The 22,990-nt window shown below is 47.0% G+C and overlaps 1 protein-coding gene across 3 annotated transcripts in view; it reads left to right on the top strand.

The window, feature by feature from the left end:
* Positions 1–1,027: 1,027 nt before the first annotated feature.
* magixa (MAGI family member, X-linked a) overlaps positions 1,028–22,990 on the top strand; it is a 118,936-nt gene continuing 96,973 nt past the window's right edge. For 2 of the 3 annotated variants that reach the window (XM_034171853.1, XM_034171855.1), the window contains exons 1-5: positions 1,028–1,084; positions 9,193–9,244; positions 9,347–9,584; positions 9,700–9,816; positions 21,802–21,921. In XM_034171853.1, the coding sequence (XP_034027744.1) occupies positions 1,068–1,084; positions 9,193–9,244; positions 9,347–9,584; positions 9,700–9,816; positions 21,802–21,921 (544 nt within the window). In that variant the 5' untranslated portion in view covers positions 1,028–1,067. The remainder of the gene's footprint in view (positions 1,085–9,192; positions 9,245–9,346; positions 9,585–9,699; positions 9,817–21,801; positions 21,922–22,990) is intronic. The other variant, XM_034171854.1, reaches the window with a different exon arrangement.

The raw sequence follows: 22,990 nt of genomic DNA, 5'->3' as shown, positions 1-22,990 counted from the left end.
CAGGAGCTTCATACACTAATTACCGTAAGTATTTAGTATACTATTTTAAAGAATACAGTAAAAATTAAAGATACACATTGAGAAGAAATCCTACTCAGAGAGATTTCACGCAACGTCACTGTTCATAGCGGAGCTGCACGGCGACATGACGGACCCCTGCGCTGTTCTTATAAGACAGACAGGTCTTAGAACAACAGATGGATCAGATTTTAGTGCTACATTATAGTTTTATGTTGTCTTGTTTGCACATTCTGGTTCTATAAGGCCTGTTGTTACCAAATACAACGTATTCACTGACCATTGCAGCATTTACATTCTTGTCACTGAGACGGACTTTTTATGTTATATTGCACTGTTCTGTTTTGTTTGAACAGAGCATTTTTTAAAATTATTCATATTGTTGTTGTTTTCATTTAATTATTTCTTGTTGTTATTTTAGCATGTGTTTGTTTGTGTGTTGGTGTGTTTGATCAACAATTAACACTTTAAGGTCTGTCATACGGCTGCTGTCCAGTAATGTTTGGTGTGGTGTGCACACAAAGGGGTGGGGGGCACCAAACCATAATCTCACCAAGGGCACCAAAATGGCTAGAGCCGGCTCTGCATCCGGGTATGAAACTGATTACAAATAACGAATTCACTAATGGGCTGGATTTATTATAAATTAATGCCTCCACTAACACAACGTGTTCAAGAAGAACTTAAGTCTTTGTTTACCACGAGCGTTCCATCTAAGGCACGACAAGCGTCTCACTTTATCGGGACCAGACTGGGATCTCCGTCCCCGTGAGTTCCACAAAGGCTCCACCCCCTGTGGAAAGTTTGAGTGACACTGACACGTCAGAAGCTTCTACAGATCAAACCAAACCCCACAATTCCCCCCGCGCACACACACACATTTATGCAAACACAGCATGTAAGAGTCCACGCCCAAAACACACTGTTACTTACATCACAGTCTGAACTCTGACCCCGTTAACAGAGAGAGAAGAGAAAGAACAGAGTGGCAGTGACACAGCGAGATAGAAAGGAGAGGAAATATGGATTTGTGTGGAAATGTTGACTGAATGCAACATCTGTGGAGGTACGACACACACACACCACCGCATTCATGATGTCATTTACTCGTCTTAACGAGCTTTGAAAATGAGATTCTTTTAAACATTAATGAGCAAAATGAAAGAGCTGAAGTGGGGGGAAGTTTGTTAACGTGTTAATAGCGACACATGTTGACGTCACACTGCGCTGATCAGTTTTTCACATCCTGCCTCTGACTGACGCAGACGTCAAACGCCACAAAGCTCTGAGGCAACTTCCTGTCTAATTCAAAAAGTTCAAATATCAGCATCAATACCATTTTCTGACTTTGTTGCTTTTTTTACTCCTAACCAGGCAGATCTTTTAATTTCTCCTAGTCTAACTCGGGGTCTGAACCAGTTCACAATATTATCAGAAACACGCGTATAAGACGCCCGGCAGGCTGAAGACAGTGTGTGTCAATGCAGCTGAGAACAGCAGCACGTACACAGTCACTTTTAGAAACATATTTCTGAGGATGGCAGCTGTGAGAAAACCTTCGTACCTGTCAATACACATTTTCTTCTCATCATTCTTCGTGCTCACACAGGCTGTATGCAGGCACGTAGCCAGAGGGGCGGAGGGACGGAACAGTCCCCCAACACCCTCAGAGTAAAGGCCCACTTTTGAAGACATGTTTTCCTTATACGTATTACAACTAGTACGATATTCTTCACTAATTGATGAGCCATACCAAAAAAACCTGTTTACTTAATTTAACTTTCCTGCACAGCTGAACTGGGATGTGAAGCAATATTCATTTTATTTTTTGAAACAATATGTCATAACTGGGTCTGTTTGAGACCTCACAGTGAGAAGGTTCCAGGTTCTCTTCCTGCCTGGTTCTTTCCATGAGGGGTTTGCATCTTCTCCGGGTGTTCGTGTAGGTTCCCTTCAGCATCTGCTACTTCCAAAGACATCCATGTTCATTGGATTGGTGACTCTAAATTGACTGTAGGTGTGAATGCATTTGTCTGTCTGTATGTTGTCCTGCAATGGTCTGGTATCCTGTCCAGGGTGAACCCCACCTCTTGTCCAATGACCACTGGGTTAGGCTCCACCCCCTGTGACTCTTAACTGAAATAAACAGGCTCACGTTCAGAGGGACCAGCATTTGCCCCAAATGTCAAACAGAACCTCAGGATCATAACAAAGGAAGTGTGTGGAGTCCGAGGCATCGGGCAGAAAGGTGATGCCATCCATGTTTAAGACTCTGTGTGGACCCAGCAGACTGTACACAGACTCCAGTGGTACCATGAAGCTATTCAAGACTGTTCCTACGGGGGAACTGGACTAGTGGAGGTCCAAGTCTACGTTCTGGCTTAACTTTTCCTGCTCTGAAACGCAGAATGTTGCAGGTTCTTCAGGTTGACCCTTAAGGGTGATTCTTAGACTACGGGCACTTATTATGTCCTTTGATCATATTGTATGAAAAACAGAAAAAAGGGGAAATTTCACACTTTTATAGTTATCTTTACAATGAAAGTGTGTTAAGAAATTTGTTTTAGTAGTCTATGATGACTTTTTCACCTTTTTTCAGCATCATTATATGCAAATATTGCCGTTTTGTGCTTGTCCCACACCCAGACCTTTGATCTTCAATGATAAAAATGAATGGTAAAGAAACGTTTTTTTCTAATGTTTTAAAATATCTCTGAATAAAATATCAGTAAAATAATCAAAACATAATTGGGGTATTCAATGTCATACAACTGTTGTGATTTTTTTAAACAAAATGTAGTTGTCCCACACTATTGCCATAATTTCCACCACAACACTGTAATGTCCCTAAACAGTTTGCATGAAAGATTGTTTGGGTAGTTTCTATGGAGATAAACAGTGACATCAGAGCACATGTATAGCGCCAAATCACAACAAACAGTTGCCCCAAGGCGCTTTATATTGTAAGGCAATGGTGTGGTGGAAATTACATTTACAAGGCCAATAGTGCCCGTAGTTAAAGAATCACCCTTAAACGCAAACAAAGGTTCACTAATTAACCCTTAATGATCCCAACTCATCATTCAGGAGCTTTTCAAAGTTAATTCCATCAGTGGAACCTTCTGGAATCTTCAGTTTGACTCAGTGGAAATCAGACCGAATAAAAACTGAAATAAATCTGTTTTGCCATTCTGAATGAATTAAATCAAATATAGCCTGAGTGGAAAAGGTGCGGTTTGGAGGTTTGATGGTGTCTGTAAACTTGTGTTTGGCGCGGATGGTTTGGCGTTGCACGGGAAGGTGGGTTGTTGTTGTGTGTGTGTGTGTGTGTGTGTGTGTGTGTGTGTGTGTGTGTGTGTGTGTGTGTGTGTGTGTGTGTGTGTGTGTGTGTGTGTGTTGGGTGCACTCGTTTGTGTGTCAGTGCAACGCCTTGCTGTTTGCCGCCATCTGCTCCCCTGACTGCTTGAACCCACACAACGACTGTGCTGATTCCGCACCTTCCTCATGACCTTCTGCTTCTGGAAGCAAAAATATTTTCCCCGATTGTCAGAAAAAAAAAACAGGAGGCCAAACGTAGCATCAGTTTGGCCTCAAACTGAGCGAGCGCCGTGCCGAAGTGTGTGGCGCTTTAAAAACACAGTTTTTTTTATGCGAGCATTTTTGAAGAATTTGTAAGATCATCATTTGGACAAAGTCTTTAGTCAGTGTACAAAAACATCACTCGTTCTGAGAGCGATGCCTCATTTCTGTCAGTGTCTGTATCTTGATGCCCTCATGTCTGTCATTGTTTGTATCTTGATGCCCTCGTGTCTGTCAGTGTTTGTATCTTGATGCCCTCGTGTCTTTCAGTGTTTGTATCTTGATGACCTCATGTCTGTCAGCATTTGTATCTTGATGCCCTCGTGTCTTTCAGTGTTTATATCTTGATGCCCTCATGTCTGTCAGTGTTTGTATCTTGATGCCCTCGTGTCTTTCAGTGTTTGTATCTTGATGGCCTCATGTCTGTCAGTATTTGTATCTTGATGCCCTCTTGTCTTTCAGTGTTTGTATCTTGATGACCTCATGTCTGTCAGTGTTTGTATCTCGATGCCCTTGTGTCCTTCATTGTTTGTATCTTGATGCTGTCATGTCTGTCAGTGTTTGTATCTTGATGCCCTTGTATCTTTCAGTGTTTGTATCTTGCTGCCCTCGTGTCTTTCAGTGTTTGTATCTTTATGCCCTCATGTCTGTCAGTGTTTGTATGTTGATGCCCTCATGTCTTTCAGTGTCTGTATCTTGATGCTGTCATGTCTGTCAGTGTTTGCATCTTGATGCCCTCATGTCTGTCAGTGTTTGTATCGTGATGCCGTCATGTCTGTTAGTGTTTGTATGTTGATGCCGTCATGTCTGTCAGTGTTTGTATGTTGATGCCCTCATGTCTGTCAGTGTCTGTATCTTGATGCCGTCATGTCTGTCGGTGTTTGTATCTTGATGCCGTCATGTCTGTCAGTGTCTGTATCTTGATACCCTCATGTCTGTTAGTGTTTGCATCTTGATGCCCTCATGTCTGTCGGCATTTGTATCTTGATGCCCTCATTTCTGTCAGCGTTTGTATCTTGATGCCCTCGTGTCTGTCAGCATTTGTATCTTGATGCCCTCGTGTCTTTCAGTGTTTGTATCTTGATGCCCTCGTGTCTGTCAGCATTTGTATCTTGATGCCCTCGTGTCTTTCAGTGTTTGTATCTTGATGCCCTCGTGTCTTTCAGTGTTTGTATCTTGATGCCCTCGTGTCTGTCAGCATTTATATCTTGATTCCCTCGTGTCTTTCAGTGTTTGTATCTTGATGCCCTCGTGTCTGTCAGTGTTTGTATCTTGATGCCCTCATGTCTGTCAGTGTTTGTATCTTGATGCCCTCGTGTCTTTCAGTGTTTGTATCTTGATGGCCTCATGTCTGTCAGTGTTTGTATCTTGATGGCCTCTTGTCTTTCAGTGTTTGTATCTTGATGACCTCATGTCTGTCAGTGTTTGTATCTTGATGCCCTCGTGTCCTTCATTGTTTGTATCTTGATGCTGTCATGTCTGTCAGTGTTTGTATCTTGATGCCCTTGTATCTTTGTGTTTGTATCTTTCCGCCCTCATGTCTTTCAGTGTTTGTGTCTTGATGACCTCATGTCTGTCAGTGTTTGTATCTTGATGCCCTTGTATCTTTCAATGTTTGTATCTTGCCGCCCTCTTGTCTTTCAGTGTTTGTATCTTGATGCATTCATTTCTTTCAGTGTTTGTATCTTGATGACCTCATGTCTGTCAGTGTTTGTATCTTGCCGCCCTCGTGTCTGTCAGTGTTTGTATCTTGATGCATTCATTTCTTTCAGTGTTTGTATCTTGATGCCCTCATGTCTTTCAGTGTTTGTATCTTGATGCTGTCATGTCTGTCAGTGTCTGTATCTTGATGCTGTCATGTCTGTCAGTGTTTGCATATTGATGCCCTCATGTCTGTCAGTGTCTGTATCTTGATGCCGTCGTGTCTGTCAGTGTTTGTATCTTGATGCCGTCATGTCTGTTAGTGTTTGTATCTTGATGCTGTCATGTCTGTCAGTGTTTGTATGTTGATGCCCTCATGTCTGTCAGTGTCTGTATCTTTATGCCGTCATGTCTGTCGGTGTTTGTATCTTGATGCCGTCATGTCTGTCGGTGTGTGTGTGTTGATGCCCTCATGTCTGTCAGTGTCTGTATCTTGATGCCGTCATGTCTGTTAGTGTTTGTATGTTGATGCCGTCATGTCTGTTAGTGTTTGTATGTTGATGCCCTCATGTCTGTTAGTGTTTGTATCTTGATGCCCTCATGTCTGTTAGTGTTTGTATCTTGATGCCGTCATGTCTGTTAGTGTTTGTGTGTTGATGCCCTCATGTCTGTCAGTGTCTGTATCTTGCGCTGTGTGCGTGTGTATAGGTGTGTGTGTGTGTGTGTGTGTGTAGGTGTGTATGTTTGTGTGTGTGTGTCTTCCCTTCTTCTTCTTCTCGTGTGTTCCCAGGTCTGCTGGGGGCTCCCCTACCATTCTGAGGGGGGAGCAGCACATTAGTGTTTTAGCTTTTCCTCGAACCGTGTAAGAGCTTTTGCAGTTGTGTGTAGGTGTGTATGTGTGTAGGTGTATATGTTTGTGTGTGTGTGTAGGTGTGTATGTTTGTGTGTATGTGTGTAGGTGTGTGTGCCTAGCTCTCCACAATTTCTCTGATACTTACTGGACTGGTAAGCATTGAAAGCCGAGATAGGCATGTCCAAACTTCATCAAGCGAATCGGTCGTGACGCACGAAGCCTCCGCGAGGCGTTCCACGACAAAATCTCTGGTTAAAAGTGAAATCTGCCGGAAAATGGCTGATGTCCAGCTCTTGTGGTTACCGGAGAAAGAGCACATGACGTCTCGTATCCACAGAGCCATCCGTTTAGAAATGATACGGTGTTTTGTGCCGCGTTGTCGCAGCTCGGAGCACGGTGCGCCAAGCATCCTTAAAGGGGTCCTTAAAGCGACAGTTAACAGTCCTTATTCTCTGTGAAGCCCGCAAAATTTTCACTGAAAGCCAGATAAATTTTTTGAATGGTTTCCAGGTGCCAGTTTCTAACAGCTTCTGAAAAAAATCTGATGGAAAAAAAGTCCTTTTCATTCCGCCATTTCCAGACAATGAAATTCTGACGAGGGGGCGGGACCACTCCTTCCCAAGGTGTGCTCACAGGCGAATGACGTCACCGACAGGCGTGGAAAAACTCACGCATGCGCACGAGGGTTCAAACTTGCCTGACGTAAAAACATATGAATGAAATCCATATAGTTTTTAAAAAAATAAAAAGGGCCGATACTTTACGGACAGCCCACGTAATCCATGTCATGACATACAATGCAATTTACAGGAAGCATCTATAAAGTGCACTGCAGTGAATAAAACTGTCACTCAGACTGACGCTGATTTAAAAAGCTTTTCCACTGTTTTTGTTGTAGCAAGAAGTCTGCATCCACCATTCAACCTCCTAAGTCTGCATTAAGCAGAAGACATAAAAAGCATTCTTCAAAGAGAAACCCATTCGAACCAAGACATGGGAAATATTAAATTGTCAAAAGGCTTTCCTAGCCATAGCACAGGATGGCCAACTGTCATCAACCCCCACCACTAACAGGATTTAAGATTCTCTCTCACGGAGCTGTGAATCCTCTTATCAGCCCAAAACCAGATGTTGCCAACTCCTTTCTCATCTAAAAAACACAGACCCCAGAAAGACCTACTTTTTCCCAAAGTCTAAACTCTATGTCTTTACAACAAGATTCAACTAAAATCATACCACAGACGAACTGCCATCAACTTGGAAATCACACTGCAGTTTGTCTGGTTTAAGTCGATGCAGAATTGACAAATATAATATTTTACAATGAAATCCAAAACCCAGTCCCTTCCAGTCCGTGAACCAAGAGTGACCACTGTTGGACAAATTGGGGAAGGGCAGGTAACTAACTCGTACAGTATTATAAAGTTTAACCACCTTTTAAAAAGTGTAATTTGCTGTTGTAACCAGAAGAAAAAAAGAAGAAAAGGAAACAAACGTGATTGTTTAACCTCACACATGAAATTGATATATCTGGTATTTTGTGCTCTGATCATAGATTGTACAAAGTGTATCCAATGTGCTTTTTCATATATATAATTGTGTTGGGTGGTAGTTCTAAGGACATTGTTTACTAGAGTTTTGCAATACAGGACTTGCTTGGTTTGTAAGCGGGAATTTAAGAATAACAGATGCTGATTTATTATAAAACTAGACAAAGGAACGAAGAAGAGTACCCAGAATTCTTGGGGGTGGAGCTTTTAACCCTTTAAAAGCAGGTGCCCCCGGGGAATCAGGCTCTTCCACTCTCTTCTCTTACGCAACGCTCTTACTCTCCTCTTTGTCTTTTCTTGGGTCTCAAGACGCGGCCTCGTCGTCCAAATTTTTATGACCCTTTGTCTGCAACCACATGCTGTGTAAACTTATTTCTTGTTTGTGCGCGCCAACAAGAAATTACTTTTTAGTTTTTTCTACAGATAACTTTTGCTATAACAGATAACGCGCAGGCGCATTTAATTTTCTTTTGCGAATTTTCAAATTAAAACCTTTTTCTTCTTGAACTCCAAATTCATCCCGCAAACATTTTTCTTACAAAGTCAACTATTTTTGTACCGAGTTTTGTGATTTGATCTGGCTTCCAAAGACGACATTGAAAGACAAATTTTTGTTTTGGCGAATAAAGACACTCAAGCCTTTATTCTGATGATCCCAGACTACAAGCGCTGCAGAGATAAAAACATCCAGGTCAGCTGAGACATCAACAGCGATTTGAACCGCCGCCGCAAGTTACAGCCTAACAATGTAAAGCATCCCCAGTAACCCCGGTTTCGTTGGTTCGTTTCGCGGGGTGACTGGCAGAGTGTCTTTGTCAAGGTCCCTGAAGCAGCTGTGTGACGGACGGATCATCGACTGAAAACGAGACGATTCCCAGCACATGACCTACGAAGACCGAAGTAAGAACGGGCTATGGGGTCAGATAAAAACAGAGTGGCTTTATTTTAATCCTATTCACTAACTATCTCACATTAATAAATACCAAAGTAAATTCCCTGATGATTAAGACGGAATTCATTCTTAAACTCCCGCAACTAAACCAAATTATCTGAACGTCATACAATAATTGCTCAGTGAAATTCATCATCCTCAGAGTGCTTACTGTGATATGTCCTATTATTTAACTCCTGCCTGAGTTAAATAAATATCTTAAACGTGTGAAGTTGTCTGTGATTTTGTATGTTTTGTATGTCAAGGGATCGGACTTGTAGAAATTGCAACTGTAACATTAGAGACTGATTTTAATATTTCCTATTGACTATCCCTAAAATCATAAATATTATAACCTGGTTATAATATCATTCAGTCACAGCTGGTGCCCCCAGTATTCAAGGTAAAATTATCCACAAGTGATCATTTTAAATATCCTAAAACACATATTAGATTCTTCTTCCTGCTACATTGTGATGAACACGGAAACAAATCAGCTGAATGTGTCATCATCCAAATACTTGTGGACCTGCAGCATGTGTTTGACCCATTTGTAACTCGGTGATCTCAGGTGTCAGCATGCTGGTTTCCTGTTTACTGACCTGTGTTTCTGTCTATAGGTCGGCCACCATGTCTAAAGCGACGGTGAAGAAGCTGCACTGGCGCTCCAAGGTAACGCTGCGCTTTAGTATTTAAAATGATCCGATAAACTGTCAATTTTTTTTTTTTTTAGTTTCACAATTTAATTGTTCCAACATGATCACTGTTTTTTAGGTTCAGGAGAGTTTTGTACCGCTTGGCGGCGGCTCTGGAGAACTGGGTCTGGCCATTGGGGGCGGGGCAGACTATGGAGAGTTCCCATTTGTCACTGTAGCCTCAGGGGGAGGAGCCACAGTGGGCGACATCATCCTAGAGATCGGAGGGACGCCCGTGCTTGGGATGACCCTCGGTGATGTCAGAGGAGTCCTCAACTCCTGTCCTCATCCAATCAGAATCAAGACCGTGTCTCCAGGTGGGTTTGAGTGCACGCGAACGGACTTGTATAACAGGAGAGTAGTGGGCGGGGCTAGAAGCTTGGTGAGGCACTGACTGGTTAGCGGGTCACTGACTATTTGTTTGTGTCTCAGGCTCATCCCTCTGTAAGGACCTCAGGTTGTACCTCAGTAAGTGCTTCACTCCAGGATCCATGGACAGTCAGCTGCAGCAGCTCATCAGAGAGAACCTGTACCTGCGCGCCGTGCCCTGTACGATACGTCGACACCAGCACACCAACACACCCACACCAGCACACCAACACGCCGATACCAGCACACCAACACGGCAATGCCAGCACGCCAACACGCCCACACCAACACGCCGCCAGCACACCAACACACCAACATGCCGATACCAGCATACAAACACGCCAATGCCAGCATGCCAACACCAGCACACCAACATGCCAATACCAGCATACCAGCACACCCAAACCAGCACACCAACATGCCGATACCAGCATACCAGCACACCCACACCAGCACACCTCACACGCCGATACCAACACGCCAGCGCCGCCATACCAACACCCACACCAACACGCTGATACCAGCACACCAACACGCCCACACCAATACGCCCACACCAGCATGCCAATACGCCCACACCAGCACGCCAGTGCCAGCACACCCACACCAACACCCCGATACCAGCACACCAACACGCCCACACCAGCATGCCAACACGCCCACACCAGCACACCAACATGCCGATACCAGCATACCAACACCCCAACGCCAACATACCAACACGCCCACACCAGCACACCAACACTGCAACACCAACACACCGATACCAGCATACCAACACACCAACACCAACACGGCCACACCAACACACCGATACCAGCACACCAACACGTCCACACCAGCATACCAACACGGTGACACCAACGCGATGACACAGCACACCAACAGACCCACACCAGCATACCAACACGGCAAAACCAACGCGATGACACCAGCACACTAACACACCAACACCAACAAGTCGACACGCCCACACCAGCATACGAACAGGGCGACACCAATACGCCAGGCCCGGCGCCAGAAAAAAAATATTAAGGGGGCAATGAATTTATCACAGGGGGCAGGGTCGCCCCACCCCCACAAAAATAGTGCGCACCGGAGGGTACCTGCCTCTGAGCGTGAGTAATGAATTGGGTGTGCTCCTAGAAAGCTTGTGTATTTAGGCTACACCGTTGTAAGAGACTGACTAAGAGTAAAGAGTGATGACAGTATTTTTTAATTATTATTTGAACGTATAGACCCTCGGTCAAGTGATCTCCTGCATACCACAAAACCAAACCAACAACTGATCTGAGAAACGACACAAGACAGTAGATTAACCCCACATAAACCTTTCATGTAGATATACAGTGGTCCCTCGTTTATCGCGGGAGTTACGTTCTAAAAATAGCCTGCAATAGGCAAAATCCGTGAAGTAGTCAGCGTTATTTTTTACAATTATTGTAGACGTTTTAAGGCTGTAAAACCCCTCACTACACACTACACAGGCATTAACATTTTCTCACTTTTCTCTTGTGTGTAAACACTCTCAAAGTTCAAACCTTAGTAGAAAAATAAGACCAACCTGTTTTCAGGCTCAAATATTTGTTTGAGAAATAAAAATAGAATGTTTTCCTATAAATAATTATGATGGCTTTTAGAACTAACTAAAATTTAATTTTAACGATCAACCTACGAGGTTAGACACATAAGAAATTCTTAATAGTGACTGACCAGTATTTCACAGTTCCTCTAATCGCACCTCTTCGTCCTGGCGCCGCGCCACTGTCGTGCCTTTTTCCACTCACACCTCGCTGCAGGTGTCTTTTTCTGAGTGAAGAACACAGTTATGGGTAGTTGTTGGTGCTCTTTTTTCTTCTGGGCGAGAAGATTCTTATAAACAGACACGCAGAACACAATGCGCGTGCTCTGCCTTCGCGGTGCCGCAACAGGTGTTCTGTCATCTCGACAGAACACCGGACTGCTTGATGAGGATGCAGAGCACAATGCACTGTTAAAAAAAAAAGCATGCAAAATTGGACTAAAAAACCCGCGAAACTGCGAGGCGCTACATTTTCCAGTATTTCTTTTTCTTTCTTTTTTATTTTTATTTTTGATAACTCTCACATCCGAGGGGGCAAGGTTGATGACGTGAGGGGGCGTCGCCCCCAAACACCCCCTCGTGGCGCCAGGTCCGCAACACGCCCACACCAGCAGACTAACACGGCGACACCAACACGCCCACACAAATGCAATGACACCACCATATCGACACCAGGACACTGAAACTAGCACGCCAACACGCCGACACAACACGTCGACACCAACACACAGACACCAGCCCTACGACACCAACACGGTGACACCAGCATGTCGACACAACACAGTGACACCACCACGACGGACACCAACACATCGACACCAACATGCTGACACCAACACAATGACACCAGCACGCAACACCAACACATTGAGACCAACACATCGACAACAACACATTGACAACAACACGGCAACACCAACACATTGAGACCAACACATCGACAACAACACATTGACAACAACACGGCAACACCAACACAATCTTTAACAAACACACGCAGCAGAATGCACAGATGTGCCTTTTTTCCCAAACTGCTTTCAGATCGCAGACCCAAGGTCCCGACTGGTCAGCTGGCTGGTCTTGATGTCATCAAGAGTTCTGGGTTCTTATTTCAGGAGTGAGGCCCATTGCCAAATTCAGGTGAATATTCTCACTGATGAGTCAGAACAGGAACAGATGTTCTGCGGTCCGAGAGGGTTCGAATCAACTTGCCGATGGGAACACTCGAGGAACGAACGAACAACGACCCTTTCCGCCCATATTTTAGAAATGAATAACCTGCGGTGACACCAGGTTGGGGAGCAAGCATGCAGCTGACTACAGAACTGATTCAGGTCCTGGACAGCAACCATCCAGGCAGAAAAACCGGTCCATCCCCGCCTCCCGAAGAGATAAATCAAACAAACAAACAAGTGCCACACAGGAGCAGGAAAAGATGAAAGGAATTTAAAGGATCCCAACATGAAATATAACACAATGCTAAAGTACCATCGACTGTATGAGCATGTGATCAATGAAAGAGTGTGTAGAAAGAATGTGACCTTTTGACCACTTAGAATATGTCAAGGTTAGCCATCTTTGACCTTGTCCAACATCTGTGTCCTAAGAATGTTCCCTGTTAAATTCAAAGACGTGGGCAGTAATAGAACCGGACTAATGCTGAGCACAGACAGACAGACGCAAAGCCTTCACAATACCCGATGGCCACATTTTAAAGCCTCGGGTAATAAATCAATGATAACTGATTAAAAGTGATGAAGCAGTTACTGTGATGGATGATCTCTCTGCAGTTAAAAAAAAAATAATAATAATAATAACAAGAATAATACAGTTGGGTTATAGGGAAGTGAGGAAAGATGCTGCATTCATGACATGTCATAAAGTGTCAAATTATAAGCTCCATCTTGGAAAATACTCTGATCTGGTCAGATTATTTTGCTCAGAAACTTGGGGGTGAGTTCAGTGTTCCGATTTATGCTGTTGTGTGGGCCGCTGAAGAGGAGGTACTGCTGGCCCACTACCACCAGAGGGCGCCCTGCTTGGAGTGCGGGCTCCAAGCACGAGAGGGCGCCAGACCCAGAGGAAGTGACAGCTGTCACTCATCACTCCAGCTGTCACTCATCTACACCACTATATAAGCCGGACTGCAACTCCACCTCCCTGCCGAGAAATCGACTACCAGTACCAAGGTAATTTCTCTGCTGACTGACACATTGTGTAACAATCTGAACTTCTGTTGCAGCCGTTTTCCTGAAGTGTTGCCTTGTCTGGAGGATTGGCGTTTGGTGTGACAGTGACGGCTTCACCTCACACCCCATCCCAGATAAGTGGTTGACCAGGAGCTGCACGAGTGTGTGTGATCTGGAGGTGGAGGTGCTCCCTCCTAACGGTGTCTGGACTGTGAATTACTGAGTGTGCGGACTCACACTCACACATCATATTTCTGCTTTCTGCCAGCAGTACCAGGGTCGACAGCCGAAGACAGAGGCCACCTGGGGACTCGGGACTTGGCGGCTCCGGTGTTCTTCAGACCGTTGGTGGTGGAAGCCGTGTGGGACGCGGCTTCTCTCTCGTCGGGCGTCTTCTATCTTCGAGCCTGCCCACACGTCACCTGGTGTTTATTGACTGTGAAAATTATGACACATTTCGTTGTGTATTATCACAACATTAAATTGTTACCTTTTGGCTTACTCATTGTCCGTTCATTTGCGCCCCCTGTTGTGGGTCCGTGCTACGACACCTTCCCAACAGGATTTCTCGGCCATCGTCATGGACTCCGAGGGGCGTCAACTCCAGCTTGAACGACCAATGGAAGAGCCAGGAGCGCAGGCGTCAGCGGGAGGCGGATTGAGTGAGCTGCAGCAGATCTTAACCGCCTTCAAGGCCCGGTTAGAATTAGTGACCGAGCAGAGTGTCCTCCTTAATCGGAGGGTGGAGGCTCTCACCGCCAGGGTGGAAGCGCGCGATCAGGGCGCTGCTGCAGCCACTCCTCTGGCTGGTCCTGGGCCTGTATCAGACGTTCCACTGGTCGTTCAACGAACCCCCCCACCATCCCCTGAAGCATACATAAGCCCTCCGGAACCGTACGGGGGCTGTGTCGAGACGTGCGCGGACTTCCTCATGCAGTGTTCGCTCGTCTTTTCACAGCGCCCCGTCATGTACGCATCAGACGCTAGCCGGGTGGCTTATGTTATTCATTTGCTTCGAGGAAAGGCACGAGCATGGGCTACGGCGCTTTGGGAGCAGAATTCACGGCTCCTAACGTCTTATACTGGGTTTGTACGGGAATTCAAACAAGTGTTTGATCATCCCAACAGAGGCGAGACCGCTTCGAACGTGCTGCTGTCGATGAGACAGGGGCGTCGTAGCGCAGCCGAGTATGCAGTCGGCTTCCGCATCGCGGCAGCGAGGTCCGGCTGGAATAACGTTGCGCTCCGCGCCGCCTTTGTAAATGGACTGTCCCCGGTCCTCAAGGAGCACCTATTGGCCAAGGAGGAACCGCGGGAATTTGACGGGCTGATCGATTTGGTTATACGCTTAGACAACCGTTTAAGCAAGCATCGTCGGGAGCAGGCCGGGAGGCGTGACCGGGCACGAGTCGTCCCTCCCCCTTCCGGTTCCGACAAGGTGACGTCGTCCCCACGCTTCACTGCCAGAGAGCTCCGTGTGGCTACAGCTCCCCCTGCTGAGGAGGTTAGGGACACGAGTAGGGCCAAATTAAAATCAAACATCAGACAAAGGAGGCTGGCCCGCGGGGAGTGTTTTGTCTGCGGCTCTTGCGAGCACATGCAGAAGGACTGCCCTAAAACGGTCAAACTACAACGCCCGTCCTTAGAAACTGGGCTAAGGGTGGGTCATAACACGCACGCGGGAAAACCCCGCAAATCTGCACGAATCCCAGTAACAATCCTTTGTGGGGATTTAACCCTTCATGCCCCAGTACTGATAGACACGGGGTCTGAAGGGAATCTGCTGGACAGCAGATGGGCAAAGGAAGTAGGGCTCCCTCTGGTGGCTCTTCCGGCACCATTGCAGGTGCGAGCACTAGATGGCACCCTGCTTCCATTAATCACACATCAGACACAACCAGTGACTTTGGTTGTGTCTGGGAATCACAGGGAGGAGATAGTGTTCCATGTAACACCTTCTACCTCCCGAGTGATTTTGGGCTTTCCATGGATGGTGAAGCACAATCCCCGGATTGATTGGCCGTCTGGGGTTGTGACGCAGTGGAGCGAAACCTGCCACAGGGAGTGCTTAGGATCCTTGGTTCCTCCCGGCACTACGGCTAATGAGGAGGTCAAAGTTCCCCCCAATCTATCGGCGGTGCCAAAGGAGTACCACGATCTTGCTGACGTTTTCAGCAAAGATCTGGCACTCACTCTTCCCCCGCACCGACCGTATGATTGTGCCATCGATTTGGTCCCGGGCGCTGAGTACCCGTCCAGTAGGTTGTACAACCTCTCACGTCCGGAACGCGAATCAATGGAGACCTACATCCGGGACTCCTTAGCTGCCGGGCTGATCCGAAACTCCACCTCCCCGATGGGTGCTGGTTTCTTTTTTGTGGGCAAGAAAGACGGCGGACTCCGTCCATGCATTGATTACAGAGGGCTGAACGAGATCACGGTTCGCAACCGATACCCGTTACCTCTGTTGGATTCAGTGTTCACGCCCCTGCATGGAGCCCAAATTTTCACTAAATTGGATCTTAGAAACGCGTACCACCTGGTTCGGATCCGGAAGGGAGACGAATGGAAGACGGCATTCAACACCCCGTTAGGTCATTTTGAGTACCTGGTCATGCCGTTCGGCCTCACTAACGCCCCCGCGACGTTCCAAGCATTGGTAAACGACGTCTTGCGGGACTTCCTGCATCGGTTCGTCTTCGTATATCTGGACAATATACTCATCTTTTCCCCGGACCCTGAGACCCATGTCCAGCATGTACGTCAGGTCCTACAGCGGTTATTTGAGAACCGGCTGTTTGTGAAGGGCGAGAAGTGCGAGTTCCACCGCACTTCTTTGTCCTTCCTGGGGTTCATCATCTCCTCCAACTCCGTCGCCCCTGATCCGGCTAAGGTTGCGGCGGTGAGAGATTGGCCCCAACCAACAAGCCGCAGGAAACTACAGCAGTTCCTAGGCTTTGCAAATTTCTACAGGAGGTTCATTAAAGGTTACAGTCAGGTAGTTAGCCCCCTGACTGCCCTGACCTCCACCAAGGTCCCCTTCGCCTGGTCGGATCGGTGCGAAGCCGCGTTCCAGGAGTTGAAACGCCGGTTCTCGTCTGCACCAGTTCTGGTGCAGCCTGATCCTGATCGCCAGTACATAGTAGAAGTGGACGCCTCTGACTCAGGGATAGGAGCCGTGCTGTCCCAGAGCGTGGAGGCTGATAAAGTCCTCCATCCTTGTGCCTTTTATTCCCGCAGGTTGACCCCAGCTGAACGGAACTATGACGTCGGCAATCGGGAACTTCTTGCGGTGAAGGAGGCTCTTGAAGAGTGGAGACACCTGCTGGAGGGGGCATCGTTGCCCTTCACGGTTTTCACAGACCATCGGAACCTGGAGTACATCCGGACCGCCAAGCGGCTGAACCCCAGGCAAGCCCGCTGGTCTCTGTTCTTCGGGCGCTTTGACTTCCAGATCACGTATCGCCCCGGGACCAAGAACCAAAAACCAGATGCATTGTCCCGGGTGCACGAAGAAGAAGCCAAAGCGGGGCTGTCGAACCCCACCGAGAGCATCATCCCCGAGTCCACTGTCGTGGCCACCCTCACCTGGGACGTGGAGAAGACCGTCCGGGAGGCCCTGACAAGAACAGACTGTACGTCCCACCAGAGGCAAGAGCTGCCGTATTGGACTTCTGTCACGGGTCCAAGCTCTCCTGTCATCCCGGAGTGCGTAGGACCATGGCAGTAGTCCAGCAGCGCTTCTGGTGGGCGTCCCTGGAAACCGACGTCCGGGACTACGTCCAGGCCTGTACCATCTGCGCCAGGGGCAAGGCAGACCATCGGAGGACAACGGGACTCCTCCAACCCCTGCCAGTGCCTCATCGCCCCTGGTCTCACATCGGCCTGGACTTCATCACGGGCCTCCCGCCGTCCCAGGGCAACACCATTATTCTCACGATAGTGGACCGGTTCTCCAAGGCGGCCCACTTCGTGGCCCTCCCGAAGCTCCCGACAGCCCAGGAGACGGCAGACCTCCTGGTCCACCACGTCATGCGGCTGCATGGGATACCATCGGACATTGTATCAGATCGTGGTCCCCAGTTCTCTTCGCAGGTGTGGAAGAGTTTCTGTAAGGAGCTGGGGGCCACCGTGAGTCTCTCGTCCGGGTACCACCCCCACACCAACGGCCAGGCAGAGCGGGCTAACCAGGAGTTGGAACAGGCCCTTCGCTGCGTCACCTCCGCGCACCCGGCGGCCTGGAGTCACCATCTGGCCTGGATCGAGTATGCCCATAACAGCCAAGTCTCGTCTGCTACCGGCCTCTCCCCTTTTGAGGCGTGTTTGGGGTTCCAGCCCCCATTGTTCCCGCTGGTGGAGGGAGAGGTCGGTGTGCCCTCGGTCCAGGCCCACCTCAGGAGGTGCCGCCGGGTGTGGCGGACCGCCCGCTCTGCCCTGTTAAAGGCCCGGACGAGGGCCAAGACCCATGCGGACCGCCGACGTTCCCCGGCCCCCACATACCAGCCCGGACAGGAGGTGTGGCTGTCAACAAAGGACATCCCCCTCTGTGTGGACTCTCCCAAGTTAAAGGACAGATACATCGGACCATTCACGATCCTCAAGATCATCAACCCGGCCGCAGTGAAGCTCCGACTCCCAGCTTCACTGCGGATCCACCCTGTCTTCCACGTGTCCCGTATCAAGCCACACCACACCTCGCCCCTCTGTGCACCTGGACCTACGCCGCCTCCTGCCCGGCTCATCGACGGGGAGCCTGCTTGGACGGTCCGCAGGCTCCTGGACGTCCGTCGTAAGGGCCGGGGGTTCCAATATCTGGTGGACTGGGAGGGGTATGGACCTGAGGAACGCTCCTGGGTGAAGAGGAGCTTCATCCTGGACCCGGCCCTCCTGGCCGATTTCTACAGACGACACCCGGACAAGCCTGGTGGGGGGGGGGTCCTGTTGTGTGGGCCGCTGAAGAGGAGGTACTGCTGGCCCACTACCACCAGAGGGCGCCCTGCTTGGAGTGCGGGCTCCAAGCACGAGAGGGCGCCAGACCCAGAGGAAGTGACAGCTGTCACTCATCACTCCAGCTGTCACTCATCTACACCACTATATAAGCCGGACTGCAACTCCACCTCCCTGCCGAGAAATCGACTACCAGTACCAAGGTAATTTCTCTGCTGACTGACACATTGTGTAACAATCTGAACTTCTGTTGCAGCCGTTTTCCTGAAGTGTTGCCTTGTCTGGAGGATTGGCGTTTGGTGTGACAGTGACGGCTTCACCTCACACCCCATCCCAGATAAGTGGTTGACCAGGAGCTGCACGAGTGTGTGTGATTTGGAGGTGGAGGTGCTCCCTCCTAACGGTGTCTGGACTGTGAATTACTGAGTGTGCGGACTCACACTCACACATCATATTTCTGCTTTCTGCCAGCAGTACCAGGGTCGACAGCCGAAGACAGAGGCCACCTGGGGACTCGGGACTTGGCGGCTCCGGTGTTCTTCAGACCGTTGGTGGTGGAAGCCGTGTGGGACGCGGCTTCTCTCTCGTCGGGCGTCTTCTATCTTCGAGCCTGCCCACACGTCACCTGGTGTTTATTGACTGTGAAAATTACGACACATTTCGTTGTGTATTATCACAACATTAAATTGTTACCTTTTGGCTTACTCATTGTCCGTTCATTTGCGCCCCCTGTTGTGGGTCCGTGCTACGACACCTTCCCAACATATGCGACTTATAAGCTACAGTCATATAAGCTACAGTCACGGCATCCTCCATCATGACGACTGAAACTGTAACATTACAAATGTTATTTAACAAATTGTTGACTTTTGTCTGATATGTGTTCTTTATATATCAGTGACGTTTCCAGCATCATTGGTTTGTAAAAACATCTGCAATAATTCTCCAATATGGATGTTTTTGGACGATATTAAGAGTAAACTAAACTTACTGATATATCTGCTAATATATAAAAGTGTTTATTTCTTTCTAACGTTTACAGAATATTAGTGAAAGACTATACAGCTGTCTGGGAATGTAATCTGCTATCTTGAATTATTTTCTTCAAGTAACCAACCGACATACAACACGGTGCCGTTTCTCTCAGATTCGCTCTCACATAAAATAGACATACTGACCCCGCCTAGCTGGTGGGACACCAACCATTTTTCTCTTGTGGCTGTAAAACGTCCACTATGATTGATAATGGTTGGCAACTGCTAGCTTTGCCTCTGTCTCTTGTAGCTAATGTGACCAAGGGGTGATGGGGTCACCGCCATGCATGACAGCATAGTAAACATTTCCCTCTGTTGGACAAACTATGCAATGACACCATTCCATTGTTTATTCAATAAAATAAGTTTTCTTACTGGCTAAAATAATGCAGATACCGATATGTTCATGAAATGCTCGTATCGGACGATATGTTCGTAAAGCACCATATCAGTCAGGATATAACTCTAGTTGAGTCGACGTTACATGTTGTGACAACCTACTTGTGTTCCTTCTAAAAACAACAACGTTAGTCATTTCTGAGTTCATCAAGTGAACACTTTTCAGAATTCTGACGTTGCCAAGTCTGTGAGAGACCAGCGTCCTGTCCAGGGTCAACCCCACCTCTCGCACTATGACTGCTGGGATAGGCTCCACCACCAATGACCCTTGACTGGGTTAAGGGAGTGTAGAAAATAAATGAATGAAAAAAGTTCCAACATCGATTTTACGAGTTTGCAATTGCCTTGAATGCAGCACAGAGACCAGCGGAGCTGAAGAACATAACTTAACAACTTAACTGAACATAACAGAATCAGACAGGAAGTGCGTAGAAAACAGGAAGTAAACACTGTGAGATAAATCCAGCTGAAGGATGGCAGGTGTGATGCTACTGAGGTGAAAAGACTAGGTGAAAAGGTCAGGATGACGAGGACACAGAGGAAGAAACTCAACGAAATTCAAAGGATGAGAAATGGGAGAAACTCAAAACCCACAAACACACACACAGGAGTTAAAGGGACACAAGAACAGGATGCAGGACGAGGACTCAGGGTGAGGACGCAGGATGAGGACTCAAGACAAGGAGACCTGACAAGGGTGCAAAATGAGGATGCAGGATGAGGATGTAGGATGTAGGACAAGGATACATGATAAGGAAGCAAGACAAGGACACAGGACAAGGACACATTTAGAATATGTGTCCTTGTCTTGCAGGAAGAGGACAAGGACGGTGACAAATAGAAATAAAAATTTTGGTCCTGTTGGTTCCATGAAAGTAACTCCTTCTGAGTCAACACAGAGGTGTGAGGGGGTCAAAGTTTAAGCTGAGCTGATGAGAGCATCCAAACATGATGTGTCAAAGTGTGAGACACTCCGTTAATCATTACAGGAGGTCCGCTCTGCTCTGCGTGCACGGAGCACGTGTCAGTGCAGCGGGTCAGACGGTGACGTACGGGCACGGCGCTTATCAAAAAGGAAAATACACCGCCAGCGTTTCTTCTGCTGAACAAACACGACACGTTCTCGTCACTTTGAAGGACACGCCGTGAATTTGACCTGGAGATTTACAAAAACTTTTCCAACCTTTGTCACTGTCACAAGCTCCGCCCCCACTCCACCAAACACACAGACGCCATTCGAAATCCAGGTCCTAAAAGACCACGCATTCATGGTTTCACAAACCCGGGAAAATGAGTTTTCAGATCACAAATCAAACTTCCATCCCGGATCAGTCCAGGCCCAGGTCCAGGTCCAGACTAGGGTCCAGGTCCAGACCGGGATCCTGTTGTCTAACTCGGTGCCAGCAGATGTTGGGATGCACGTGGGAAGAAGAGGAGGTTCGGGTTTAGTTCCTTCTGGTCTGCTGCTGAAAGTGTGGACTTCAGCCAGGTCCATAAGTATCGGGACAGTCAGAAACCTTTTGAACACGGTCGACTTTCAGCGTTTATCTTTCATTCAAAGGGATTAACACAAAATATTGTATTAAGCATTTGGGAATGACCGCCATTTATCAGTACACGTCCATGACTAATGACTGATCAAAAGTATTTGGACACAAATGGTGTATAATAGGATTATTCCCGGAATAACAGGTTCTTTCGGATCTTCCCTTTTCGCTCAGGGGCACCACAGCAGATTGGATCTGCGTGTTGATTTGGCACAACTTTAACACTGCATGCCCTTCCTGACAAAACTCCACATTACATGGAGAATGAGCACAAGTGGCCTTGAACTCAGAACCTTCTGTTAATGCAATTTTTTAAATGACCATTGTTTGTTTGTTTTGTAATCCGTGTGACACGTTACTGATCTCAGACTGTCGCTCACAGAAACCGCCGTCTCAAACATTTAAATTGATGATGTCATCACGAGTACCTGTCCCACCCTGATGACATCACCGTGTGCTCCCTGCAGGTACGACCCGGCAGCCTCGGGACGGGGAGATCACAGGTGTGGATTACAACTTTGTGTCCATTGAGGAGTTTTTCTCTCTGGAGGAGTCTGGAGCGCTGCTCGAGAGCGGCAAGTTCAAGGGTATGAGAACAAAGGCACCCCAAACACACCGCCAGGATTAACACACACCATGGACCAAAGGTCGGCTCTGAGGACGAGACCAGACCAAAACAAAGTTGAATATTTAAACTGCTTTTTCATTATTCAAATGCCAGCATAGACTCATTTTTTTTACAGTGTGACAGAGATTTCCAATTGTGTGAAGATGAAGTGGATTACTGGATTTTTCAGAGTACAAGTTGCAGGATTTTATTTTTAGTTTTATGTTCTTTTTACTATTTTGGGAGATCAGTGCATCCAGAAAGTATTCACGGCACTTCACTTTTTACACATTTTTATGTTACACCCTTTTTCCCCAAAATGGATAAAATACATTTTTTCCCTCAAAATTCTATGACATAATGACAACATGAAAAAGTTTTTTTTTTCAGATTTTTGCAAACAAATTTATATATATATATATATATATATATATATATATATATATATATATATATATATATATATATATATATATATATATACACACACACACACACACTGGGGAAAATAAGTATTTGACCCTCTGCCAGTTTTGCAGGTTTTCCCACCTACAAAGAATGTAGAGGTCTGTAATTTTTATCGTGGGTACACTTCAACTGTGAGAGACAGAATCTAAAGAAAATCCAGAAAATCACATTGTATGATTTTTAAATAATTAATTTGCAGTTTATTGCATAAAATAAGTATTTGACCCCCTACCAACCAGCAAGAATTCTGTCTCACACAGACCTGTTCATTTTTCTTTAAGAAGCCCTCTTATTCTGCACTCTTTACCTGTATTTATGGCACCTGTTTGAACTTGTTACCTGTATAAAAGACACCTGTTCACACACTCAATCAATCACACTCCAACCTGTCCACCATAGCCAAGACCAAAGAGCTGTCTAAGGACACCAGGGACAAAACTGTAGAACTGCACAAGGCTGGGATGGACTACAGGACAACAGGCAAGCAGGTGGTAGAAAATAACAACTGTTATGATTATTTATTACACAGTGGAAGAAACACAAGATGACTGTCAATCTCCCTCGGTCTGGGATTCCATGCA

Source organism: Thalassophryne amazonica, chromosome 6, assembly GCF_902500255.1.
Source record: "Thalassophryne amazonica chromosome 6, fThaAma1.1, whole genome shotgun sequence".
NCBI lineage: Eukaryota > Metazoa > Chordata > Actinopteri > Batrachoidiformes > Batrachoididae > Thalassophryne > Thalassophryne amazonica.
Note: the sequence above shows the minus strand (reverse complement) of the source record. Positions and strands in the feature narration are given on the sequence as shown.